The sequence below is a fragment of the Bombina bombina genome, chromosome 1 (assembly GCF_027579735.1).
Source record: "Bombina bombina isolate aBomBom1 chromosome 1, aBomBom1.pri, whole genome shotgun sequence".
Classification (NCBI taxonomy): Eukaryota; Metazoa; Chordata; class Amphibia; order Anura; family Bombinatoridae; genus Bombina; species Bombina bombina.
The window spans coordinates 1,582,834,154-1,582,861,624 of record NC_069499.1 but is presented as its reverse complement, the minus strand read 5'-3'; the positions used below and the strand labels follow the sequence as shown (position 1 = coordinate 1,582,861,624).

General features: G+C 43.8%; 1 protein-coding gene across 2 annotated transcripts in view; it reads right to left on the bottom strand.

Annotated features, from left to right (window-relative positions):
* The window catches only part of B3GNTL1 (UDP-GlcNAc:betaGal beta-1,3-N-acetylglucosaminyltransferase like 1), a 1,507,642-nt gene that overhangs the window by 1,027,186 nt on the left and 452,985 nt on the right, over window positions 1-27,471 (bottom strand). For both annotated transcript variants that reach the window (XM_053710298.1, XM_053710307.1), the window contains exon 6: window positions 9,669-9,734. In XM_053710298.1, the coding sequence (XP_053566273.1) occupies window positions 9,669-9,734 (66 nt within the window). The remainder of the gene's footprint in view (window positions 1-9,668; window positions 9,735-27,471) is intronic.

Genomic DNA, 27,471 nt, shown 5'->3' with positions numbered 1-27,471 from the left:
CTGGTTTACAGACAAACGTGAAAGATGAAATCTCCCCCTTGGGAGAGAATCTTTGAATTCTAGACGATACCCCTGGGTCACAATTTCTAATGCCCAGGAATCCTGAACGTCTCTTGCCCAAGCCTGAGCGAAGAGAGAAAGTCTGCCCCATACTAGATCCGGTCCCGGATCGGGGGCTGTCCCTTCATGCTGTCTTGGTAGCAGCAGCGGGCTTCTTGGCCTGTTTACCTTTATTCCAGGTCTGGTTAGGTCTCCAGACTGACTTGAATTGAGCAAAGTTCCCTTCCTGCTTGGAGGCGGATGAGGAAGTAGAGGGACCGCCTTTAAAGTTTCGAAAGGAACGAAAATTATTCTGTTTGGTTCTCATTTTAACCGTCTTGTCCTGAGGAAGGGCATGACCTTTACCTCCAGTAATGTCAGAAATGATCTCCTTAAGTTCAGGCCCGAATAGGGTCTTACCCTTAAAGGGAATAGCTAAAAGCTTGGATTTAGATGACACATCAGCAGACCATGACTTAAGCCATAATGCTCTACGCACTAAAATGGCAAAGCCTGCATTCTTAGCCGCTAATTTAGCCATTTGGAGAGCGGCATCTGTAATAAAAGAATTTGCTAGCTTGAGAGCCTTAATTCTATCCAAAATATCATCTAATGGGGTCTCAACCTTAAGAGACTCCTCTAGAGCCTCAAACCAAAAAGCTGCTGCAGTAGTTACTGGAACAATGCACGCTATAGGTTGCAGAAGAAAACCCTGATGAACAAACAACTTCTTTAGAAGCCCTTCTAATTTTTTATCCATAGGATCTTTAAAAGCAAAACTGTCCTCAATAGGTATAGTTGTACGCTTAGCCAGGGTAGAAATAGCGCCCTCCACCTTAGGGACCGTCTGCCACGAATCCCGAATGGTGTCAGATATGGGAAACATTTTCTTAAAAGTAGGAGGGGGAGATAACGGAATGCCTGGTCTATCCCATTCCTTAGTAACAATGTTCGAAATTCTTCTAGGGACTGGAAAAACATTAGTGTAAGTAGGGACCTCTAGATATTTATCCATTTTACACAGTTTCTCTGGCGGGATGACAATAGGGTCACAATCATCCAGAGTCGCTAAAACCTCCCCGAGTAACAAGCGGAGGTGTTCAAGCTTAAACTTAAAGGCCGTCATATCTGAGTCTGTTTGAGGGAACATCTTTCCTGAATCAGAAAGCTCTCCCTCAGACAGCAATTTCCACACCCCTAAATCAGAACACTGTGAGGGTACATCGGAGATGGCTAATAAAGCATCAGAGGGCTCAGCATTTACTCTAATACCGGACCTACTGCGCTTACCCTGTAAACCAGGCAGTTTAGATAATACCTCTGTAAGGGTAGTAGACATAACTGCAGCCATATCTTGCAGGGTGAAAGAATTAGACGCACTAGAAGTACTTGGCGTCGTTTGGGCGGGCGTTAAAGGTTGTGACACTTGGGGAAAAGTAGATGGCATAACCTGATTCTCTTCTGACTGAGAATCATCCTGAGACATACTTTTATCAGCTAAAATATGTTCTTTGCAATGTAAGGCCCTTTCCATACATGAGGGACACATTTGAAGTGGGGGTTCCACAATAACTTCTAAACACATGGAACATTGGCTTTCCTCAATGTCAGACATGTTAAAACAGGCTAGTAATGACCACAAACAGGCATGAAAACACTATATTTTGTGAAAAAACAATCTGAAAAAACAGTACTGCGCCTTTAAGAGAAAAAAAAGCATACAATTTTTCCAAAACTGCTTTAAAACGATAAAATTATCTCAATTTTATGATAAATGTATCCCAACTTGTCAGCTACGATTGCCCCACAAGGAAAGGAATACTTAACCCTTAAGAACAAAAAACGTTGTACCAAAAACATTATAGTTAAACGAAAACACCCCCTGCACCTCGCCAAACCCTGCTGTGGCGCCTACCTGTCCTCAGGGGTCTGCAAATCGGATTAACCCTTCGATTAGGCCCAAACTTTCCTAAAAGGCCCACCGGAGTTGGAGCTTGCTGCTTGCATGGGAAAAACAACTGCGCAACTGAGGCGCGAAAATAGGCCCCGCCCATCTAACTCGATGTCTCACAGCCTTAACAAGAGTGGTCTAAAACCTAGCCATGTGGGTTCATATACCCATCTAAATGAAGCCAAGTGTACCCTCCATTGTTAAAATAAAGTCAAAACGTTTAACACAAAAAACGTTATCTTTAACTCCCAACATAGAAACGTTTGCCCACAAACATCATATCATCAGTGTCAACCATTTTTTATAGAACAAAATACAGTTCCAGTAATACCCCTCTCTATACATTAGGATTACTGCTTACCCTTTCCCTCATGGGGATACTGTCAGCCAATTCTGAAATAACACAGTCTCTCCAGAATAAAATGACTGAACATACCTCACTGCATATAGCATGAAAAAACGTTCCTCACACTGAAGTTTCTTAAGTACTCCTCAGCCATTCTGTGGGAACTACTCTGGATCTTAGTAACAACTGCTAAGATCATCAGTCTCCAGGCAGAAGTCTTCATCCATCTGCTGCCTGGGAAAAAATAGCACTCACCGGTACCATTTAAAATAAAAATGTCTTGCTTGAAGAAAATAAAAACTAACATTTTATCACCTCTTTCACTTTACCCTTCCTATTACTTAGAGTAGGCAAAAAGAATGACTGGGGGGTGGAGTCAAGGGAGGAGCTATATAGACAGCTCTGCTGTGGTGCTCTTTGCCACTTCCTGTTAGCAGGAGGATAATATCCCACAAGTAAAGGATGAATCCGTGGACTCATCGTATCTTATAGAAGAAATAACAGAATTTATGCTTACCTGATAAATTACTTTCTCCAACGGTGTGTCCGGTCCACGGCGTCATCCTTACTTGTGGGATATCTCTTCCCCAACAGGAAATGGCAAAGAGTCCCAGCAAAGCTGGCCCTATAGTCCCTCCTAGGCTCCGCCCACCCCAGTCATTCGACCGACGGACAGGAGGAAATATATATAGGAGAAACCATATGGTACCGTGGAGACTGTAGTTAGAGAAAATAATTCATCAGACCTGATTAAAAAAACCAGGGCGGGCCGTGGACTGGACACACCGTTGGAGAAAGTAATTTATCAGGTAAGCATAAATTCTGTTTTCTCCAACATTGGTGTGTCCGGTCCACGGCGTCATCCTTACTTGTGGGAACCAATACCAAAGCTTTAGGACACGGATGAAGGGAGGGAGCAAATCAGGTTACCTAAACGGAAGGCACCACAGCTTGCAAAACCTTTCTCCCAAAAATAGCCTCCGAAGAAGCAAAAGTATCAAATTTGTAAAATTTGGCAAAAGTGTGCAGTGAAGACCAAGTCGCTGCCTTACATATCTGGTCAACAGAAGCCTCGTTCTTGAAGGCCCATGTGGAAGCCACAGCCCTAGTGGAGTGAGCTGTGATTCTGTCAGGAGGCTGCCGTCCGGCAGTCTCATAAGCCAATCGGATGATGCTTTTAAGCCAAAAGGAAAGAGAGGTAGAAGTCGCTTTTTGACCTCTCCTTTTACCAGAATAAACAACAAACAAGGAAGATGTTGGTCTGAAATCTTTTGTAGCCTCTAAATAGAATTTTAGAGCACGGACTACGTCCAAATTGTGTAACAAACGTTCCTTCTTTGAAACTGGATTCGGACATAAAGAAGGTACAACTATCTCCTGGTTAATATTTTTGCTAGAAACAACCTTAGGAAAAAAACCAGGCTTAGTACGCAAAACCACCTTATCTGCATGGAACACCAGATAGGGCGGAGAACAATGCAGAGCAGATAACTCTGAAACTCTTCTAGCAGAAGAAATTGCAACCAAAAACAAAACTTTCCAAGATAGTAACTTAATATCTATGGAATGTAAAGGTTCAAACGGAACCCCTTGAAGAACTGAAAGAACTAGATTTAGACTCCAGGGAGGAGTCAAAGGTCTGTAAACAGGCTTGATCCTAACCAGAGCCTGAACAAATGCTTGAATATCTGGCACAGCTGCCAGTCTTTTGTGTAGTAAGACAGATAAAGCAGAGATCTGTCCCTTTAGAGAACTTGCAGATAATCCTTTCTCCAAACCTTCTTGTAGAAAGGAGAGAATCTTAGGAATTTTTATCTTATTCCATGGGAATCCTTTGGATTCACACCAACAGATATATCTTTTCCATATTTTATGGTAAATCTTTCTAGTTACCGGTTTTCTGGCCTGAACCAGAGTATCTATCACAGAATCTGAAAACCCACGCTTCGATGGATGTTCGAATGGACCCTGAACAAGAAGGTCCTGTCTCAAAGGTAGCTTCCATGGTGGAACCGATGACATATTCACCAGGTCTGCATACCAAGTCCTGCGTGGCCACGCAGGAGCTATCAAGATCACAGAGGCCCTCCCCTGATTGATCCTGGCTACCAGCCTGGGAATGAGAGGAAACGGTGGAAATACATAAGCTAGGTTGAAGGTCCAAGGTGCTACTAGTGCATCTACTAGAGTCGCCTTGGGATCCCTGGATCTGGACCCGTAGCAAGGAACCTTGAAGTTCTGACGAGACGCCATCAGATCCATGTCTGGAATGCCCCATAATTGGGTTATTTGGGCAAAGATCTCCGGGTGGAGTTCCCACTCCCCCGGATGGAATGTCTGACGACTCAGAAAATCCGCCTCCCAGTTTTCCACACCTGGGATGTGGATCGCAGACAGGTGGCAGGAGTGATCCTCCGCCCATTGAATTATTTTGGTCACTTCTTTCATCGCCAGGGAACTCCTTGATCCCCCCTGATGATTGATATACGCAACGGTCGTCATGTTGTCTGATTGGAACCTTATGAATCTGGCCTTTGCTAGTTGAGGCCAAGCCCTGAGAGCATTGAATATCGCTCTCAGTTCCAGAATGTTTATCGGGAGAAGAGACTCTTCCCGAGACCACAGACCCTGAGCTTTCAGGGATTCCCAGACCGCGCCCCAGCCCACTAGACTGGCGTCGGTCGTGACAATGACCCACTCTGGTCTGCGAAAGCTCATTGCCTGGGACAGATGGTCCAGGGTCAGCCACCAACGGAGTGAATCTCTGGTCTTCTGATCTACTTGAATCATTGGAGACAAGTCTGTATAATCCCCATTCCACTGTTTGAGCATGCACAGTTGTAATGGTCTTAGATGAATTTGTGCAAAAGGAACTATGTCCATTGCTGCAACCATCAACCCTACTACTTCCATGCACTGCGCTATGGAAGGACGAGGAACAGAATGAAGAGCTTGACAAGAGCTTAGAAGTTTTGATTTTCTGACCTCTGTCAGAAAAATCCTCATTTCTAAGGAATCTATTATTGTTCCCAAGAAGGGAACTCTTGTCGACGGAGACAGAGAACTTTTTTCTATGTTCACCTTCCATCCGTGTGATCTGAGAAAGGCCAGAACGATGTCTGTATGAGCCTTTGCTTTTGACAGGGACGACGCTTGTATTAGAATGTCGTCCAAGTAAGGTACTACTGAAATGCCCCTCGGTCTTAGAACCGCTAGAAGGGACCCTAGCACCTTTGTGAAAATCCTTGGAGCAGTGGCTAACCCGAATGGGAGGGCCACAAACTGGTAATGCTTGTCCAGAAAAGCGAACCTTAGGAACTGATGATGTTCTTTGTGGATAGGAATATGTAGGTACGCATCCTTTAGATCCACGGTAGTCATAAATTGACTTTCCTGGATAGTGGGTAGAATCGTTCGAATGGTTTCCATCTTGAACGATGGTACCCTGAGAAATTTGTTTAGGATCTTCAAATCCAAAATTGGTCTGAAAGTTCCCTCTTTTTTGGGAACTACGAACAGATTGGAATAAAATCCCATTCCTTGTTCCTTTATTGGAACTGGGTGTATCACTCCCATCTTTAACAGGTCTTCTACACAATGTAAGAATGCCTGTCTCTTTATTTGGTTTGAGGATAAGTGAGACATGTGGAACCTTCCCCTTGGGGGTAGTTCCTTGAATTCCAGGAGATAACCTTGAGAAACTATTTCTAGCGCCCAGGGATCCTGAACATCTCTTGCCCAAGCCTGAGCAAAGAGAGAGAGTCTGTCCCCCACTAGATCCGGTCCCGGATCGGGGGCTACTCCTTCATGCTGTTTTGTTAGCAGCGGCAGGCTTCTTGGCCTGCTTACCCTTGTTCCAGCCTTGCATCGGTTTCCAGGCTGGTTTGGGTTGTGAGGCATTACCCTCTTGCTTAGAGGATGCAGAATTAGAGGCCGGTCCGTTCCTGAAATTGCGAAAGGAACGAAAATTAGACTTATTTTTAGCCTTGAAAGACCTATCTTGTGGAAGGGCGTGGCCCTTTCCCCCAGTGATGTCTGAAATAATCTCTTTCAATTCTGGTCCAAATAGAGTTTTACCTTTGAAAGGGATGTTAAGCAATTTTGTCTTGGATGACACATCCGCTGACCAAGACTTTAGCCAAAGCGCTCTGCGCGCCACGATAGCAAACCCTGAATTTTTCGCCGCTAATCTAGCTAATTGCAAAGCGGCATCTAAAATAAAAGAGTTAGCCAATTTAAGTGCGTGAACTCTGTCCATAACCTCCTCATATGGAGTCTCTCTACTGAGCGACTTTTCGAGTTCCTCGAACCAGAACCACGCTGCTGTAGTGACAGGAACAATGCACGAAATTGGTTGTAGAAGGTAACCTTGCTGTACAAAAATCTTTTTAAGCAAACCTTCCAATTTTTTATCCATAGGATCTTTGAAAGCACAACTATCTTCGATAGGAATAGTAGTGCGTTTGTTTAGAGTAGAAACTGCCCCCTCGACCTTAGGGACTGTCTGCCATAAGTCCTTTCTGGGGTCGACCATAGGAAATAATTTCTTAAATATAGGGGGGGGAACAAAAGGTATGCCGGGCTTTTCCCACTCCTTATTTACTATGTCCGCCACCCGCTTGGGTATAGGAAAAGCGTCAGGGTGCACCGGAACCTCTAGGAACTTGTCCATCTTGCATAATTTCTCTGGAATGACCAAGTTGTCACAATCATCCAGAGTAGATAACACCTCCTTAAGCAGTGCGCGGAGATGTTCTAATTTAAATTTAAATGTCACAACATCAGGTTCAGCTTGTTGAGAAATTTTTCCTGAATCTGAAATTTCTCCATCTGACAAAACCTCCCTCATGGCCCCTTCAGATTGGTGTGAGGGTATGACAGAACAATTATCATCAGCGCCCTCCTGCTCTTCAGTGTTTAAAACAGAGCAATCGCGCTTTCTCTGATAAGTAGGCATTTTGGATAAAATATTTGCTATGGAGTTATCCATTACAGCCGTTAATTGTTGCATGGTAATAAGCATTGGCGCACTAGATGTACTAGGGGCCTCCTGCGTGGGCAAAACTGGTGTAGACACAGTAGGAGATGATGTAGTATCATGTTTACTCCCCTCATCTGAGGAATCATCTTGGGCAATTTCATTATCTGTGGCAGTACTGTCCTTAATTTGTTTGGACGCTATGGCACAATTATCACATAAATTTAAATGGGGAGACACATTGGCTTTCATACATATAGAACATAGCTTATCTGAAGGTACAAACATGTTAAACAGGCTTAAACTTGTCAACAAAGCACAAAAAACGTTTTAAAACAAAACCGTTACTGTCTCTTTAAATTTTAAACAGAAAACACTTTATTACTGAATATGTGAAAAAGTATGAAGGAATTGTTAAAAAATTACCAAAATTTCACCACAGTGTCTTAAAGCATTAATAGTATTGCACACCAAATTTCAGAGCTTTAACCCTTAAAATACCAGAGCCGTTTATAAATTTAACCCCTATACAGTCTCAGCTATAGTCTTTGCTGAGACCCAACCAAGCCCAGAGGGGAATACGATCCAATTGACGCCTTCTAGAAGCTTTTCCAGCAATTTTTAGATCCTCACACATGCATCTGCATGCCCTGCTCTCAAAAAACAACTGCGCAGTAATGGCGCTAAAATGAGGCTCTGTCTACAACTAGGAAGGCCCCCTGACTGGAAAAGGTGTCTAACACAGTGCCTGCCGTTTAATAAACGTTCCCCAAGTTTATAAATGCAAATTGTCAGCATAAATATGAATAAAATGCCCAAATAAAGCAATCGATTTAGCCCTTATAAAAATGTCTACCAGTTTTTTAGCCCATAATAAGCCCTTTATTCTGTTTGTTTGACTAAGAAAATGGCTTACCGGTCCCCATGAGGGGAAATGACAGCCTTCCATCATTACATGGTCTTGTTAGAAATATGGCTAGTCATACCTTAAGCAGAAAAGTCTGCTAACTGTTTCCCCCAACTGAAGTTACTTCATCTCAACAGTCCTATGTGGAAACAGCAATCGATTTTAGTTACTGTCTGCTAAAATCATCTTCCTCTCACAAACAGAAATCTTCATCCTTTTCTGTTTCAGAGTTAATAGTACATACCAGCACTATTTTAAAATAACAAACACTTGATAGAAGAATAAAAACTACATTTAAACACCAAAAAACTCTTAACCATCTCCGTGGAGATGTTGCCTGTGCAACGGCAAAGAGAATGACTGGGGTGGGTGGAGCCTAGGAGGGACTATATGGCCAGCTTTGCTGGGACTCTTTGCCATTTCCTGTTGGGGAAGAGATATCCCACAAGTAAGGATGACGCCGTGGACCGGACACACCAATGTTGGAGAAATAGTTATATTGTAATTTTAATTTAAAGTTGGGGGGGTGTTAGGTTTAATGGTTAATAGTTTAATTTAGTGTTTTGCGATGTGGGGGGCCGGCGGTTTAGGGGTTAATAGGTTTATTTAGTGGCTGAGATGTGGGAGGCCGGAGGTTTAGGGGTTATTAGGTTTAATTAGTTGCGGAGTTGTGGGAGGCCGGAGGTTTGGTGGTTAATAACTTAATTATATTGGTGGTGATGTTGGGGAACGGCGGAATAGGGGTTAATTACTTCTATTAGTGGTGGCGAAGTCGGGAGCAGCAGATTAGGGATTAATACATTTATTTAGGTGGCGGTGATGTCGGAGGTGGCGAATTCGGGGTGTTTAGACTTGGGGTTTATGTTAGGTATAAACGTAACTTTTTTTTCCCCATAGACATCAATGGGGTAGCGTTATGGAGATTTTTCATTGATATCTATGGCGGAAAGCGTGCACGAGCACGTCAAAGCCCTTGGATTTTGTGCGGTATGGAGCTTAACACCACCATGCACAAGGAGGCTTTTCAGTAACTCGTAATGGCAGCGCTATGGAGGGTAAAATATCGCAACTTTTTAGGCGTTAGTTTCGCACCCTGTTTAGCGCAAAACTCGTAATCTAGGTGACTGTTAATTATCGAAACATCTAAACAAGCTCAAAATTGATAGACTCTTCAACCATATATTTTTAAAGTATGCGTCTGACTGTATTTAGCCTACCAGATAAAGGACGGAACAGTGCGACATATCGGGACAAGAAAATACTTAAATTGTATTGGCCAGATTATATTTATGCTGTTGTCCTAACAATGTTGTACATTCTTTTTTTACAATATGATTGTTAAAAAAAAAACAAAACAAAAAAACCAAGTAGTACAATCTTTACCAGACTACTATTGCAACCATTTACCCATAAACCATCAGCACAGGTGGCATAATATTCTACTTACACTGCGTGGGTGCTGAATTGCGGCTTTGTATTGCAACCTCACTCTTGACGGCATCATCACATCATCCTGTGTAAAAAGAAAATCAGCAAGTTAGTCGGAGACAAAAACGTATAAATTTATAGTGAAATTAATAACAGGTTATACATATCAATAAGTGAAATACAGCAGAACAGATGTACAAGTGGCACAGAAATGACTATCACTAAAATATACTACACAGTGATTGGCTAGATAAAGGCACAAACTCATCTTTCTTTAATTTGCTAACACAAAGGAAGCCAGGAACATGGATCGTATCAGGCTTCTCAAGAGGTATATCTCTGAACTGTTATACACTGTGCGGCCATTTTATTAGATACAGCTACCTAGTAGCGTTTTGAGCCTCCTTTAGCCTTCAAAACAGCCTGAAATTGTCTAGGCATGGATTCAACAAGATGCTGAAAACGTTGTAGAGGTATTTTATACAATGCAGACATAAGTGTGTCACACAACTCCTGGAGATTCAATGGAGGTGTAGGACTGCAGCGAATAGCCCTTTCCCACTCATCTCAAAGTTTTTCAATAGGATTGAGATCCCAGGACTGAGCGGGTCATTGCAGCAAAGAAAAGTAATTGTCATGTTCCGGGAACCATCCTATAGTGATGAGGGCTTTATGCACCAATGCATTATCCTGCTGGAAGTAAACTGAGGATAAACCGTCAACATGAACATATGCACTTGGTCAAGACGATATCCTCCACAAGACTATATTCCCCACAATAGCCCCCACAAGACATTATACAAGACAATATCCACCACAAGACTATAGCAGCCACAAGACAATGTCCCCAACAATGTAAAATACAATGTACAAGACAATACCCCCAAAAGACAATGTCCGCCACAAGACAATGTCCCTCAGGAGAAAATGTCCCTCAGGAGAAAATGTCCCCCAGGAGAAAATGTCCCCCAGGAGAAAATGTCCCCCAGGAGACAGTGTACAAGAACATGTCCCCCATAAGATAATATACATACTAGACAATATCCCCCACAAGACTATATCCCCCACAAGACAATATCCCCATGTGACGACAAGGTTTAACCAACCCTGCACCAGTCACTTGCTTGGCACAAAAAGGGTTAACAGACCCTTTCCACTTTAACCAATCTGTCACAGTCTAGCCACTCCAGGCAAGCCTGTGACTTAGTTCAGTGGGTGCAGGGATTAACAACACTCTCTAGTCTGTCCTAGATTTAGAAAAATGCCCAAACTCCCCTTTAATGCCACCCACACTAAACTATCGCTAAGCTGCCACCATTAAAGATTTATTATATGGGAAATTTTAAGAAAAACCCAGACTAACAAATTTAATCCCAGAATACAATTTAGCAATAAATAACCTAAAATCACAGTATAAATACTACCAGTCTCTTTCAGTAAAGTGGTTCAAATATTAGACAAAAGCAAAAGCCTAATAAAGGAATTATTTATTATGCAAAAAAAAAGGAAATTAATGCTTACCTGATAAATTGATTTCTTCTACGATACGACAAGTCCACGGATTCATCCTTTACTTGTGGGATATTATCCTCCTGCTAACAAGAAGTGGCAAAGAGCACCACAGCAGAGCTGTCTATATAGCTCCTCCCTTGACTCCACCCCCCAGTCTTTCGACCGAAGGTATAGGAAGAAAACGGAGAAACTAAAAGGTGCAGAGGTGACTGAAGTTTAAACACAAAAATATAATCTGTCTTAAATTGACAGGGAGGGCCGTGGACTCGTCGTATCGTAGAAGAAATCAATTTATCAGGTAAGCATAATTTTCCTTTTCTTCTACTAGATACGACGAGTCCACGGATTCATCCTTTACTTGTGGGATACAATACCAAAGCTACAGGACACGGATGAACGGGAGGGACAAGACAGAAACCTAAACAGAAGGTACCACTGCTTGAAGAACTTTTCTCCCAAAAATAGCCTCAGAAGAAGCAAAAGTATCAAATTTGGAAAATTTGGAAAAGGTATGAAGTGAAGACCAAGTCGCAGCCTTACAAATCTGTTCAACAGAAGCATCGTTTTTAAAAGCCCATGTGGAAGCCACCGCTCTAGTAGAATGAGCTGTAATTATTTCAGGAGGCTGCTGTCCAGCAGTCTCATATGCCAAATGGATGATGCTTTTCAGCCAAAAAGAAAGAGGCAGCCGTAGCTTTTTGACCCCTACGCTTTCCAGAATAGACAACAAATAGAGATGATGTTTATCGGAAATCCTTGGTCGCTTGCAAGTAAAACTTCAAGGCACGAACCACGTCCAAGTTATGTAACAGACGCTCCTTCTTAGAAGAAGGACTAGGACATAGAGAAGGAACAACAATTTCCTGATTAAAATTCTTATTTGAAACAACCTTAGGAAGAAATCCAGGTTTAGTGCGCAAAACCACCTTATCAGAATGGAATATAAGATAAGGCGAGTCGCATTGTAACGCAGAAAGCTCAGAAACTCTTTGAGCAGAAGAGATAGCAACTAAAAACAGAACTTCCCAAGATAGAAGTTTAATATCTATGAAATGCATGGGTTCAAACGGAACCCCTTGAACAACATTTAGAACTAAATTCAAACTCCATGGCGGAGCAACAGGTTTAAACACAGGCTTGATTCTAACTAAAGCCTGACAAAACGACTTAACATCTGGGACATCTGCCAGACGCTTGTGTAGTAAGATTGACAAAGCAGAAATCTGTCCCTTTAAGGAACCAGCTGATAATCCCTTCTCCAATCCTTCTTGGAGAAAGGACAAAATCCTAGGAATCCTGATCTTACTCCATGAGTAGCCCTTCGATTCGCACCAATAAAGATATTTACGCCATATTTTATGATAGATTTTACTTGTGACAGGCTTTCGTGCCTGAATTAAGGTATCAATGACTGACTCGGAGAAACCACGCTTTGATAAAATCAAGCGTTCAATCTCCAGGCAGTCAGTCTCAGAGAAATTTGATTTGGATGGTTGAAAGGACCTTGAAGTAGAAGGTCCTGTCTCAGCGGCAGAGTCCATGGTGGAAAACAGAATTTATGTTTACCTGATAAATGTATTTCTCCTACGGTGTGTCCGGTCCACGGCTTCATCCTTACTTGTGGGATATTCTCTTCCCCTACAGGAAATGGCAAAGAGAGCACACAGCAAAAGCTGTCCATATAGCCCCCCCTCTGGCTCCACCCCCCAGTCATTCGACCGACGGTTAGGAGAGAAAGGAGAAACTATAGGGTGCCGTGGTGACTGTAGTGTACAGAAATAAAAGATTTTAAACCTGACTAAAAGCCAGGGCGGGCCGTGGACCGGACACACCGTAGGAGAAAGAAATTTATCAGGTAAACATAAATTCTGTTTTCTCCTACATTGGTGTGTCCGGTCCACGGCTTCATCCTTACTTGTGGGAACCAATACCAAAGCTTTAGGACACGGATGAAGGGAGGGAACAAGTCAGGTTACCGAAATGGAAGGCACCACAGCTTGCAAAACCTTTCTCCCAAAAACAGCCTCCGAAGAAGCATAAGTATTGAATTTGTAAAATTTGGCAAAAGTATGCAGAGAAGACCAAGTCGCTGCCTTACAGATCTGATCAACAGAAGCCTCGTTCTTGAAGGCCCATGTGGAAGCCACAGCTCTAGTAGAGTGAGCTGTAATTCGTTCAGGATGCTGCCGTACGGCAGTCTCATAAGCCAATCGGATGATGCTTTCAGCCAAAAGGAAAGAGAGGTAGCAGTAGCCTTCTGCCCTCTCCTCTTACCAGAATAAACGACAAACAAGGATGATGTCTGTCTGAAATCCTTTGTTGCTTCTAAATAGAATTTTAAAGCACGGACCACATCTAGGTTGTGTAACAAACGTTCCTTCTTCGAAACTGGATTCGGACACAGAGAAGGAACAACTATTTCCTGGTTAATATTCCTGTTGGAAACCACTTTTGGAAGAAAACCAGGTTTGGTACGTAAAACAACCTTATCTGTATGGAATACCAGATAGGGTGAAGTACACTGCAAAGCAGACAATTCGGAAACTCTTCTAGCAGAAGAAATAGCAACCAAAAACAGAACTTTCCAAGATAGTAACTTAATATCTATGGAATGTAAAGGTTCAAACGGAACCCCTTGAAGAACTGAAAGAACTACGTTTAGACTCCATGGAGGAGTCATGGGTCTGTAGACAGGCTTGATTCTGACTAAGGCCTGTACAAATGCCTGTACATCTGGCACTGCTGCCAGACGTTTGTGCAACAAAACAGACAGAGCAGATATCTGTCCTTTTAGAGAACTCGCTGACAAACCTTTATCCAAACCCTCTTGGAGAAAGGAAAGTATCCTAGGAATTTTAATTTTACTCCAAGAGAATCCCTTGGATTCACACCAACAGATATATTTTTGCCATATCTTATGGTAAATTTTCCTAGTCACAGGTTTTCTGGCTTGGACCAGAGTATCTATAACTGAATCTGAAAACCCACGCTTAGATAAAATCAAGCGTTCAATTTCCAAGCAGTCAGTTGCAGAGAGACTAGATTTGGATGTTCGAATGGACCTTGTACTAGAAGATCCTGTCTCAAAGGTAGCTTCCATGGTGGAGCCGATGACATATTCACCAGGTCTGCATACCAAGTCCTGCGTGGCCATGCAGGAGCTATTAGAATCACTGAGGCCTTCTCCTGTTTGATCCTGGCTACAAGCCTGGGAAGGAGAGGGAACGGTGGAAACACATAAGCTAGATTGAACGACCAAGGCGCCACCAATACATCCACTAGTGTCGCCTTGGGATCCCTGGATCTGGACCCGTAGCGAGGAACCTTGGAGTTCTGACGAGACGCCATCAGATCCATATCTGGAATGCCCCAGAGTTGAGTTAACTGGGCAAAGACCTCCGGGTGGAGTTCCCACTCCCCCGGATGGAAAGTCTGACGACTCAAATAATCCGCCTCCCAGTTGTCTACTCCTGGGATGTGAATTGCAGATAGATGGCAGGAGTGATCCTCCGCCCATTTGATGATCTTGGATACCTCTCTCATCGCCAAGGAACTCTTTGTTCCCCCCTGATGATTGATGTACGCTACAGTCGTCATGTTAACCGACTGAAATCTTATGAATCTGGCCTTCGCTAGTTGAGGCCAAGCCAGGAGCGCATTGAATATCGCTCTCAGTTCCAAAATGTTTATCGGGAGAAGAGACTCTTCCCGAGACCATAGACCCTGAGCTTTCAGGGAGTCCCAGACCGCGCCCCAGCCTAAGAGACTGGCGTCGGTCGTGACAATGACCCACTCTGGTCTGCGGAAACTCATTCCCTGAGACAGGTGATCCTGAGTCAACCACCAGCGGAGTGAGTCTCTGGTTACCTGGTCTACTTGAGTCTGGGGAGACAAGTCTGCATAATCCCCATTCCACTGTTTGAACATGCACAGTTGCAATGGTCTTAGATGAATTCGAGCAAAAGGAACCACGTCCATTGCTGCAACCATTAATCCTATTACCTCCATGCACTTAACTATGGAAGGCTGAGGAATAGATTGAAGAACTTGACAAGCGTTTAGAAGCTTTAACTTTCTGACCTCTGTCAGAAAAATCTTCATTTCTACAGAATCTATTATTGTTCCTAGAAAAGGAACCCTTGTGGACGGGGACAGGGAACTCTTTTCTATGTTCACCTTCCACCCGTGAGACCTGAGAAAGGCTAAAACAATGTCTGTATGAGCCCTTGCTTTGGAAAGGGACGACGCTTGGATTAGAATGTCGTCTAGGTAAGGTGCTACAGCAATGCCCCTCGGCCTTAGAACCGCTAGAAGGGACACTAGCACCTTTGTGAAAATTCTGGGAGCAGTGGCTAAACCGAATGGAAGAGCCACGAACTGGTAATGTTTGTCCAGAAAGGCGAACATCAGGAACTGATGATGATCTTTGTGGATAGGAATATGCAGGTACGCATCCTTTAAGTCCACGGTAGTCATATATTGACCCTCCTGGATTGTTGGTAAAATCGTCCGAATGGTTTCCATTTTGAATGATGGAACTCTGAGGAATTTGTTTAGAATTTTTAAATCCAGAATTGGCCTGAAAGTTCCCTCTTTTTTGGGAACTACAAACAGGTTTGAGTAAAAACCCAGACCTTGTTCCGCTGTTGGAACTGGGTGTATCACTCCCATCTTTAATAGGTCTCCTACGCAATGTAAGAATGCCTGTCTCTTTATCTGGTCTGAAGATAAGCGAGACATGTGGAACCTTCCCCTTGGAGGGAGTTCCTTGAACTCTAGAAAATACCCCTGAGAGACTATTTCTAGTGCTCAGGGATCCAGAACATCTCTTGCCCAAGCCTGAGTAAAGAGAGAAAGTCTGCCCCCTACTAGATCCGGTCCCGGATCGGGGGCTACCCCTTCATGCTGTCTTGGTAGCAGCAGCAGGCTTCTTGGCCTGTTTACCCTTGTTCCAGCCTTGCAATGGTTTCCATGCTGGTTTAGGCTGGGAAGCGTTACCCTCTTGTCTAGAGGCTGCAGAGTTAGGAGCCGGTCCGTTCCTGAACTTGCGAAAGGAACGAAAATTAGATTTGTCTTAGCCTTGAAAGGCCTATCCTGTGGGAGGGCATGGCCCTTTCCCCCAGTGATGTCTGAAATAATCTCCTTCAATTCTGGCCCGAAAAGGGTCTTACCTTTGAAAACAGAATTTATGTTTACCTGATAAATTACTTTCTCCAACGGTGTGTCCGGTCCACGGCGTCATCCTTACTTGTGGGATATTCTCCTCCCCAACAGGAAATGGCAAAGAGCCCAGCAAAGCTGGTCACATGATCCCTCCTAGGCTCTGCCTTCCCCAGTCATTCGACCGACGTAAAGGAGGAATATTTGCATAGGAGAAACCATATGATACCGTGGTGACTGTAGTTAAAGAAAATAAATTATCAGACCTGATTAAAAAACCAGGGCGGGCCGTGGACCGGACACACCGTTGGAGAAAGTAATTTATCAGGTAAACATAAATTCTGTTTTCTCCAACATAGGTGTGTCCGGTCCACGGCGTCATCCTTACTTGTGGGAACCAATACCAAAGCTTTAGGACACGGATGAAGGGAGGGAGCAAATCAGGTCACCTAGATGGAAGGCACCACGGCTTGCAAAACCTTTCTCCCAAAAATAGCCTCAGAAGAAGCAAAAGTATCAAACTTGTAAAATTTAGTAAAAGTGTGCAGTGAAGACCAAGTCGCTGCCTTACATATCTGATCAACAGAAGCCTCGTTCTTGAAGGCCCATGTGGAAGCCACAGCCCTAGTGGAATGAGCTGTGATTCTTTCAGGAGGCTGCCGTCCGGCAGTCTCGTAAGCCAATCTAATGATGCTTTTAATCCAAAAAGAGAGAGAGGTAGAAGTTGCTTTTTGACCTCTCCTTTTACCAGAATAAACAACAAACAAGGAAGATGTTTGTCTAAAATCCTTTGTAGCATCTAAATAGAATTTTAGAGCACGAACAACATCCAAATTGTGCAACAAACGTTCCTTCTTTGAAACTGGATTCGGACACAAAGAAGGCACGACTATCTCCTGGTTAATGTTTTTGTTAGAAACAACTTTCGGAAGAAAACCAGGTTTAGTACGTAAAACCACCTTATCTGCATGGAACACCAGATAAGGAGGAGAACACTGCAGAGCAGATAATTCTGAAACTCTTCTAGCAGAAGAAATTGCAACCAAAAACAAAACTTTCCAAGATAATAACTTAATATCAACGGAATGTAAGGGTTCAAACGGGACCCCCTGAAGAACTGAAAGAACTAAATTGAGACTCCAAGGAGGAGTCAAAGGTTTGTAAACAGGCTTGATTCTAACCAGAGCCTGAACAAAGGCTTGAACATCTGGCACAGCTGCCAGTTTTTTGTGAAGTAACACAGACAAGGCAGAAATCTGTCCCTTCAAGGAACTAGCAGATAATCCTTTCTCCAAACCTTCTTGAAGGAAGGATAGAATCTTATGAATTTTTACCTTGTCCCAAGGGAATCCTTTAGATTCACACCAACAGATATATTTTTTCCATATTTTGTGGTAAATTTTTCTAGTTACAGGCTTTCTGGCCTGAACAAGAGTATCAATGACAGAATCTGAGAACCCTCGCTTTGATAAGATCAAGCGTTCAATCTCCAAGCAGTCAGTTGGAGTGAGACCAGATTCGGATGTTCGAACGGACCTTGAACAAGAAGGTCTCGTCTCAAAGGTAGCTTCCATGGTGGAGCCGATGACATATTCACCAGGTCTGCATACCAAGTCCTGCGTGGCCACGCAGGAGCTATCAAGATCACCGATGCTCTCTCCTGATTGATCCTGGCTACCAGCCTGGGGATGAGAGGAAACGGCGGGAATACATAAGCTAGTTTGAAGGTCCAAGGTGCTACTAGTGCATCTACTAGAGTCGCCTTGGGATCCCTGGATCTGGACCCGTAGCAAGGAACCTTGAAGTTCTGACGAGAGGCCATCAGATCCATGTCTGGAATGCCCCACAATTGAGTGATTTGGGCAAAGATTTCCGGATGGAGTTCCCACTCCCCCGGATGAAATGTCTGACGACTCAGAAAATCCGCTTCCCAATTTTCCACTCCTGGGATGAGGATTGCAGACAAGTGGCAGGAGTGAGTCTCCGCCCATTGAATGATTTTGGTCACTTCTTCCATCGCCAGGGAACTCCTTGTTCCCCCCTGATGGTTGATGTACGCAACAGTCGTCATGTTGTCTGATTGAAACCGTATGAACTTGGCCTTTGCTAGCTGAGGCCAAGCCTTGAGAGCATTGAGTATCGCTCTCAGTTCCAGAATATTTATCGGTAGAAGAGATTCTTCCCGAGACCAAAGACCCTGAGCTTTCAGGGGTCCCCAGACCGCGCCCCAGCCCACCAGACTGGCGTCGGTCGTGACAATGACCCACTCTGGTCTGCGGAAGCTCATCCCCTGTGACAGGTTGTCCAGGGACAGCCACCAACGGAGTGAATCTCTGGTCCTCTGATTTACTTGTATCGTCGGAGACAAGTCTGTATAGTCCCCATTCCACTGACTGAGCATGCACAGTTGTAATGGTCTTAGATGAATGCGCGCAAAAGGAACTATGTCCATTGCCGCTACCATCAAACCTATTACTTCCATGCACTGCGCTATGGAAGGAAGAGGAACAGAATGAAGTATTTGACAAGAGTTCAGAAGTTTTGATTTTCTGGCCTCTGTCAGAAAAATCCTCATTTCTAAGGAGTCTATTATTGTTCCCAAGAAGGGAACCCTTGTTGACGGAGACAGAGAACTTTTTTCTACGTTCACTTTCCACCCGTGAGATCTGAGAAAGGCCAGGACAATGTCCGTGTGAGCCTTTGCTTGAGGAAGGGACGACGCTTGAATCAGAATGTCGTCCAAGTAAGGTACTACTGCAATGCCCCTTGGTCTTAGCACCGCTAGAAGGGACCCTAGTACCTTTGAGAAAATCCTTGGAGCAGTGGCTAATCCGAACGGAAGTGCCACAAACTGGTAATGCTTGTCCAGGAATGCGAACCTTAGGAACCGATGATGTTCCTTGTGGATAGGAATATGTAGATACGCATCCTTTAAATCCACCGTGGTCATGAATTGACCTTCCTGGATGGAAGGAAGAATAGTTCGAATGGTTTCCATTTTGAACGATGGAACCTTGAGAAACTTGTTTAGGATCTTGAGATCTAAGATTGGTCTGAATGTTCCCTCTTTTTTGGGAACTACGAACAGATTGGAGTAGAACCCCATCCCTTGTTCTCCTAATGGAACAGGATGAATCACTCCCATTTTTAACAGGTCTTCTACACAATGTAAGAATGCCTGTTTTTTTATGTGGTCTGAAGACAATTGAGACCTGTGGAACCTCCCCCTTGGGGGAAGCCCCTTGAATTCCAGAAGATAACCTTGGGAGACTATTTCTAGCGCCCAAGGATCCAGAACATCTCTTGCCCAAGCCTGAGCGAAGAGAGAGAGTCTGCCCCCCACCAGATCCGGTCCCGGATCGGGGGCCAACATCTCATGCTGTCTTGGTAGCAGTGGCAGGTTTCTTGGCCTGCTTTCCTTTGTTCCAGCCTTGCATTGGTCTCCAGGCTGGCTTTGCTTGAGAAGTATTACCCTCTTGCTTAGAGGACGTAGCACTTGGGGCTGGTCCGTTTCTGCGAAAGGGACGAAAATTAGGTTTATTTTTGGCCTTGAAAGACCTATCCTGAGGAAGGGCGTGGCCCTTGCCCCCAGTGATATCAGAGATAATCTCTTTCAAGTCAGGGCCAAACAGCGTTTTCCCCTTGAAAGGAATGTTAAGCAATTTGTTCTTGGAAGACGCATCCGCTGACCAAGATTTTAACCAAAGCGCTCTGCGCGCCACAATAGCAAAACCAGAATTTTTCGCCGCTAACCTAGCCAATTGCAAAGTGGCGTCTAGGGTGAAAGAATTAGCCAATTTGAGAGCACGAATTCTGTCCATAATCTCCTCATAAGAAGAAGAATTATTACTGATCGCCTTTTCTAGCTCATCGAACCAGAAACACGCGGCTGTAGTGACAGGAACAATGCATGAAATTGGTTGTAGAAGGTAACCTTGCTGAACAAACATCTTTTTAAGCAAACCTTCTAATTTTTTATCCATAGGATCTTTGAAAGCACAACTATCTTCTATGGGTATAGTGGTGCGTTTGTTTAGAGTAGAAACCGCCCCCTCGACCTTGGGGACTGTCTGCCATAAGTCCTTTCTGGGGTCGACCATAGGAAACAATTTTTTAAATATGGGGGGAGGGACGAAAGGTATACCGGGCCTTTCCCATTCTTTATTTACAATGTCCGCCACCCGCTTGGGTATAGGAAAAGCTTCGGGGGGCCCCGGGACCTCTAGGAACTTGTCCATTTTACATAGTTTCTCTGGAATGACCAAATTCTCACAATCATCCAGAGTGGATAACACCTCCTTAAGCAGAGCATGGAGATGTTCCAATTTAAATTTAAATGTAATCACATCAGGTTCAGCTTGTTGAGAAATTTTCCCTGAATCTGAAATTTCTCCCTCAGACAAAACCTCCCTGGCCCCCTCAGACTGGTGTAGGGGCCCTTCAGAACCAATATCATCAGCGTCCTCATGCTCTTCAGTATTTTCTAAAACAGAGCAGTCACGCTTTCGCTGATAAGTGGGCATTTTGGCTAAAATGTTTTTGATAGAATTATCCATTACAGCCGTTAATTGTTGCATAGTAAGGAGTATTGGCGCGCTAGATGTACTAGGGGCCTCCTGTGTGGGCAAGACTGGTGTAGACGAAGGAGGGGATGATGCAGTACCATGCTTACTCCCCTCACTTGAGGAATCATCTTGGGCATCATTTTCTCTAAATTTTGTGTCACATAAATCACATCTATTTAAATGAGAAGGAACCTTGGCTTCCCCACATTCAGAACACAGTCTATCTGGTAGTTCAGACATGTTAAACAGGCAAAAACTTGATAACAAAGTACAAAAAACGTTTTAAAATAAACCGTTACTGTCACTTTAAATTTTAAACTGAACACACTTTATTACTGCAATTGCGAAAAAGTATGAAGGAATTGTTCAAAATTCACCAAAATTTCACCACAGTGTCTTAAAGCCTTAAAAGTATTGCACACCAAATTTGGAAGCTTTAACCCTTAAAATAACGGAACCGGAGCCGTTTTTATATTTAACCCCTTTACAGTCCCTGGTATCTGCTTTGCTGAGACCCAACCAAGCCCAAAGGGGAATACGATACCAAATGACGCCTTCAGAAAGTCTTTTCTATGTATCAGAGCTCCTCACACATGCATCTGCATGTCATGCTTCTCAAAAACAAGTGCGCAATACAGGCGCGAAAATGAGACTCTGCCTCTGATTAGGGAAAGCCCCTAGAGAATAAGGTGTCCAATACAGTGCCTGCCGGTTATTTTACATAATTCCCAAGATTAAAATAATTCCTCAAGGCTATGGAGTATAAAATATAAATCGATTTAGCCCAGAAAATGTCTACAGTCTTAGAAAGCCCTTGTGAAGCCCTTTTTTTCTTTCTGTAATAAAAATGGCTTACCGGATCCCATAGGGAAAATGACAGCTTCCAGCATTACATCGTCTTGTTAGAATGTGTCATACCTCAAGCAGCAAAAGTCTGCTCACTGTTCCCCCAACTGAAGTTAATTCCTCTCAACAGTCCTGTGTGGAACAGCCATCGATTTTAGTAACGGTTGCTAAAATCATTTTCCTCTTACAAACAGAAATCTTCATCTCTTTTCTGTTTCAGAGTAAATAGTACATACCAGCACTATTTTAAAATAACAAACTCTTGATTGAATAATAAAAACTACAGTTAAACACTAAAAAACTCTAAGCCATCTCCGTGGAGATGTTGCCTGTACAACGGCAAAGAGAATGACTGGGGAAGGCGGAGCCTAGGAGGGATCATGTGACCAGCTTTGCTGGGCTCTTTGCCATTTCCTGTTGGGGAGGAGAATATCCCACAAGTAAGGATGACGCCGTGGACCGGACACACCTATGTTGGAGAAAGGAATATTAAGCAATTTTGTTTTGGACGACACATCCGCCGACCAAGATTTTAGCCAAAGCGCCCTGCGCGCCACTATTGCAAAACCTGAATTTTTCACCGTTAATTTTGCCAATTGAAAAGCGGCATCCAAAATAAAGGAATTAGCCAACTTTAGTGCGTGAATTCTGTCCATGACTTCATCATATGGAGACTCCTTCTGGAGCGAACCAAGTTCCTCGAACCAAAAAAGACGCCGCCGTGGTGACAGGAATAATGCACGAAATCGGTTGAAGAAGGAAACCTTACTGAACAAATATCTTTTTAAGCAATCCTTCCAATTTTTTATCCATAGGATCTTTGAAAGCACAACTGTCCTCAAGGAATAGTTGTGCGCTTGGCTAACGTTGAAACTGCCCCCTCTACCTTAGGGACCGTTTGCCATGCGTCCCTTCTGGGGTCGACAATGGGGAACATTTTCTTAAATATAGGAGGGGGAACAAAAGGTACACCTGGCTTCTCCCACTCCTTAGTCACTATGTCCGCCACCCTCTTGGGTATCGGAAAAGCATCAGCGTGCACTGGGACCTCTAAGAATTTGTCCATTTTGCACAACTTCTCTGGAATTACCAAAGAATCACAATCATCAAGAGTAGCTAGCACCTCCTTAAGCAGGGCGCAGAGATGTTCTAGCTTAAATTTAAATGCCACGATATCAGGTTCTGCCTGCTGAGAAATTTTTCCTGAATCAGAAATTTCTCCCTCAGACAGACCCTCCCTCACTGCCAACTCAGATTGATGTGAGGGTATAACAGATAAATTATCGTCAGCGCCAACTTGCTCATCCTCTGTATTTAAAACTGAGCAATCACGCTTTCTGGGAAATGCTGGCAGTTTGGATAAAAGATTTGCTATAGAATTATCCATTACTGCTGTTAATTGCTGCATAGTAACAAGCATTGGCGCGCTAGATGTACTAGGTATCGCCTGCGCGGGCAAAACTGGTGTTGACACAGAAGGAGAGGATGATGAGCTATCCCCACTACTTTCATTTGAAGAATCATCTTGGGCAACCTTATTAAATGTGACAGTACTGTCCTTACTTTGTTTGGACGCCATGGCACAATTTGCACATACATTTAAAGGGGGAACCACCTTGGCTTCCATACACACAGAACATATGTTATCTGAAGGTACAGACATGTTAGGCAGATGTAGGCAGGCTATTAATGCAATAAAAACGATTTTAAACAAAACCGTTACTGTCTCTTTAAATAATAAAAGGAACACACTTTATTTCTGAATGTTCAAAAAACTATGAAGGAAATATCTGATCTTTATAAAATTTACACCCCAGTGTCTTAATGCTTTGAAAGTATTGCACACCAAATTTCAAGACTCTAAACCCTTAAATGAGCAAACCGGAGCTAATAGTTCAATTAACCAGTTCAAACACACTACAGTCCCTGCCACAGACTTTGCTGCGGCTTTTACCTTCCTTAGGGGTTATTCACCACAGAAATAAGCCTTCCTGAGTCTGTTTCTCAGCCACAGGACCCTCTCACATGAAGCTGCATGCACTGCCTTTAGAAGTAACTGCGCAACTGAGGCGCGAAAATGAGGCCTCCTCCCTCTGCCTACCAGAGTGAAGGGTCCTTTCTGACTAGATTAGGCGTCTAAACAACTGCCAGGCGTAATTAAAACATTCCCAAAAGTGTTTCAAAGTTCACAAAACACTCCAAATGTCATAAAAATATGATATAAGCAAATCGATTTAGCCCACAATAGTGTCAACCAGCATAGAGCCCAATTTATAAGCCTTTAATCTGTTACTGAGTCTAAGAAAATGGCTTACCGATCCCATAAGGGAAAACTGACAGTCTTCTAGCATTACTATGTGTTGTTAGAAAAGAGACTGGTCATACCTGAAGCAGATAAGTCTGCAAACTGTTCCCCCCAACTGAAGTTCTCTGGTTTCAACAGTCCTGCGTGGGAACAGCAATGGATTTTAGTTACTGGTGCTAAAATCATACTCCTCTTTTAACAGAACTCTTCATCACTTTCTGTTGTAGAGTAAATAGTACAAACCGGCACTATTTTAAAATAACAAACTCTTGATAGAAGAAATAAAACTACAACTAACACCACATACTCTTTACCATCCCCGTGGAGATGCTACTTGTTCAGAGCGGCAAAGAGAATGACTGGGGGGCGGAGCCAGAGGGGGGGCTATATGGACAGCTTTTGCTGTGTGCTCTCTTTGCCATTTCCTGTAGGGGAAGAGAATATCCCACAAGTAAGGATGAAGCCGTGGACCGGACACACCAATGTAGGAGAAAGGATGACATGTCCACCAGATCTGCATACCAAGTCCTGCGTGGCCACGCAGGCGCTATCAAGATCACCGATGCTCTCTCCTGCTTCATTTTGGCAATCAGACGAGGGAGCAGAGGAAACGGTGGAAACACATAAGCCAGGTTGAATGACCAAGGTGCTGCTAGAGCATCTATCAGCGTTGCCTTGGGGTCCCTGGACCTGGATCCGTAACAAGGAAGCTTGGCCTTCTGATGAGACGCCATGAAATCCAGTTCTGGTTTGCCCCAACGATGAATCAATTGTGCAAACACCTTCGGATGGAGTTCCAACTCCCCCGGATGAAAAGTCTGTCGACTCAGAAAATCCGCCTCCCAGATCTCTATTCCTGGGATATGGATAGCTGATAGGTGGCAAGAGTGAATCTCTGCCCAGCGAATTATCTTTGAGACTTCTAACATCGCTAGGGAACTCCTTGTTCCCCCTTGATGGTTGATGTAAGCCACAGTCGTGATGTTGTCCGACTGAAATCTGATGAACCTCATTGTCGCTAGCTGAGGACAAGCCTGAAGAGCATTGAATATTGCTCTTAGTTCCAGAATGTTTATTGGAAGGAGTGTCTCCTCCTGAGTCCACGATCCCTGAGCCTTCAGGGAGTTCCAGACTGCCCCTCAGCCTAGAAGGCTGGCATCTGTCGTTACAATTGTCCAATCTGGCCTGCGAAAGGTCATTCCCTTGGACAGATGGACACGAGATAGGCACCAGAGAAGAGAATCCCTGGTCTCTTAATCCAGATTTAGTAGAGGGGACAAATCTGTGTAATCCCCATTCCACTGACTGAGCATGCATAGTTGCAGCGGTCTGAGATGTAGACGTGCAAACGGCACTATGTCCATTGCCGCTACCATTAAGCCGATTACTTCCATACACTGAGCCACCGAAGGGCGAGAAGTGGAATAAAGAACACGGCAGGAATTTAGAAGTTTTGATAACCTGGACTCTGTCAGGTAAATCCTCATTTCTACAGAAACTATTAGAGTTCCCAGAAAGGAGACTCTTGTGAGAGGGGATAGAGAACTCTTTTCCTCGTTCACCTTCCACCCATGCGACCTCAGAAATGCCAGAACTATGTCCGTATGAGACTTGGCAATTTGGAAATTTGACGCCTGTATCAGAATGTCGTCTAAATAAGGGGCCACTGCTATGCCCCGCGGTCTTAGGACTGCCAGAAGTGACCCCAGAACCTTTGTAAAGATTCTTGGGGCTGTAGCTAACCCAAAGGGAAGAGCTACAAACTGGTAATGCCTGTTCAGGAAGGCAAACCTGAGAAACCGATGATGATCTTTGTGTATCGGAATGTGAAGATAAGCATCCTTTAAATCCACTGTAGTCATGTATTGACCCTCCTGGATCATAGGTAGGATGGTACGAATAGTCTCCATCTTGAATGATGGAACTCTGAGGAATTTGTTTAAAATCTTGAGATCTAAAATTGGTCTGAAGGTTCCCTCTTTTTTGGGAACCACAAACAGATTTGAGTAAAATCCCTGTCCTTGTTCCTCCTGTGGAACAGGATGGATCACTCCCATAACTAGGAGGTCTTGAACACAGTGTAAGAATGCCTCTCTCTTTATCTGGTTTGCAGATAATTGTGAAAGGTGAAATCTCCCTTTTGGAGGAGAAGCTTTGAAGTCCAGAAGATATCCCTGGCATACAATTTCCAACGCCCAGGGATCCTGGACATCTCTTGCCCAAGCCTGGGCGAAGAGCGAAAGTCTGCCCCCTATCCATTACCGGATAGGGGGCTGATACTTCATGCTGTCTTAGGGGCAGCAGCAGGCTTTTTGGCCTGTTTACCTTTGTTCCAGGTCTGGTTAGGTCACCAGACCGACTTGGACTGGGCAAAAGTTCCCTCTTGTTTTGCATTAGAGGAAGTTGATGCCGTACTCGCCTTGAAGTTTCGAAAAGGCACGAAAATTAGTCTGTTTGGCCCTTGATTTGGACCTATCATGAGGAAGGGCATGACCTTTTCCTCCAGTGATATCAGAAATAATCTCCTTCAAACCAGGCCCGAATAGGGTTTGCCCCTTGAAGGGAATGTTAAGCAGCTTAAAAGCTTTGAAGTAACGTCAGCTGACCATGATTTAAGCCTTAGCGCCCTGCGCGCTTGAATAGCAAAACCAGAATTCTTAGCCATTAGTTTAGTCAAATGAACAATGGCATCAGAAACAAAAGAATTGGCTAGCTTAAGTGCTCTAAGCTTGTCAAGTATGTCATCCAATGGGGTCTCTACCTGTAAAGCCTCTTCCAGAGACTCAAACCAGAAAGCCGCAGCAGCAGTGACTGGGGCAATGCATGCAAGGGGCTGTAGAATAAAACCTTGTTGAATAAACATTTTCTTAAGGTAACCCTCTAACTTTTTATCCATTGGATCTGAGAAAGCACAATTGTCCTCGACAGGGATAGTAGTACGCTTAGCTAGTGTAGAAACTGCTCCCTCTACCTTAGGGACTGTCTGCCATAAGTCCCGTGTGGTGGCATCTATTGGAAACAATTTCTTAAAAATAGGAGGGGGAGAGAACGGCACACCTGGTCTATCCCATTCCTTAGTAATAATTTCTGTAAACCTTTTAGGTATTGGAAAAACATCAGTGCACACCGGCACTGCATAGTATTTGTCCAATCTACACAATTTTTCTGGCACTGCAATTGTATCACAGTCATTCAGAGCAGCTAAAACCTCCCTGAGCAACACGCGGAGGTGTTCAAGCTTAAATTTAAATGTAGACATATCAGAATCAGGTTGAATCCTCTTCCCTGAGTCAGAAATATCACCCACAGAAAGAAGCTCTCCTTCCTCAGCTTCTGTATATTGTGAGGGAGTATCAGACATAGCTCTTAAAGCGGCAGTATGCTCTGTATTTCTTCTAACTCCAGAGCTGTCTCGCTTTCCTCTAAACCCAGGT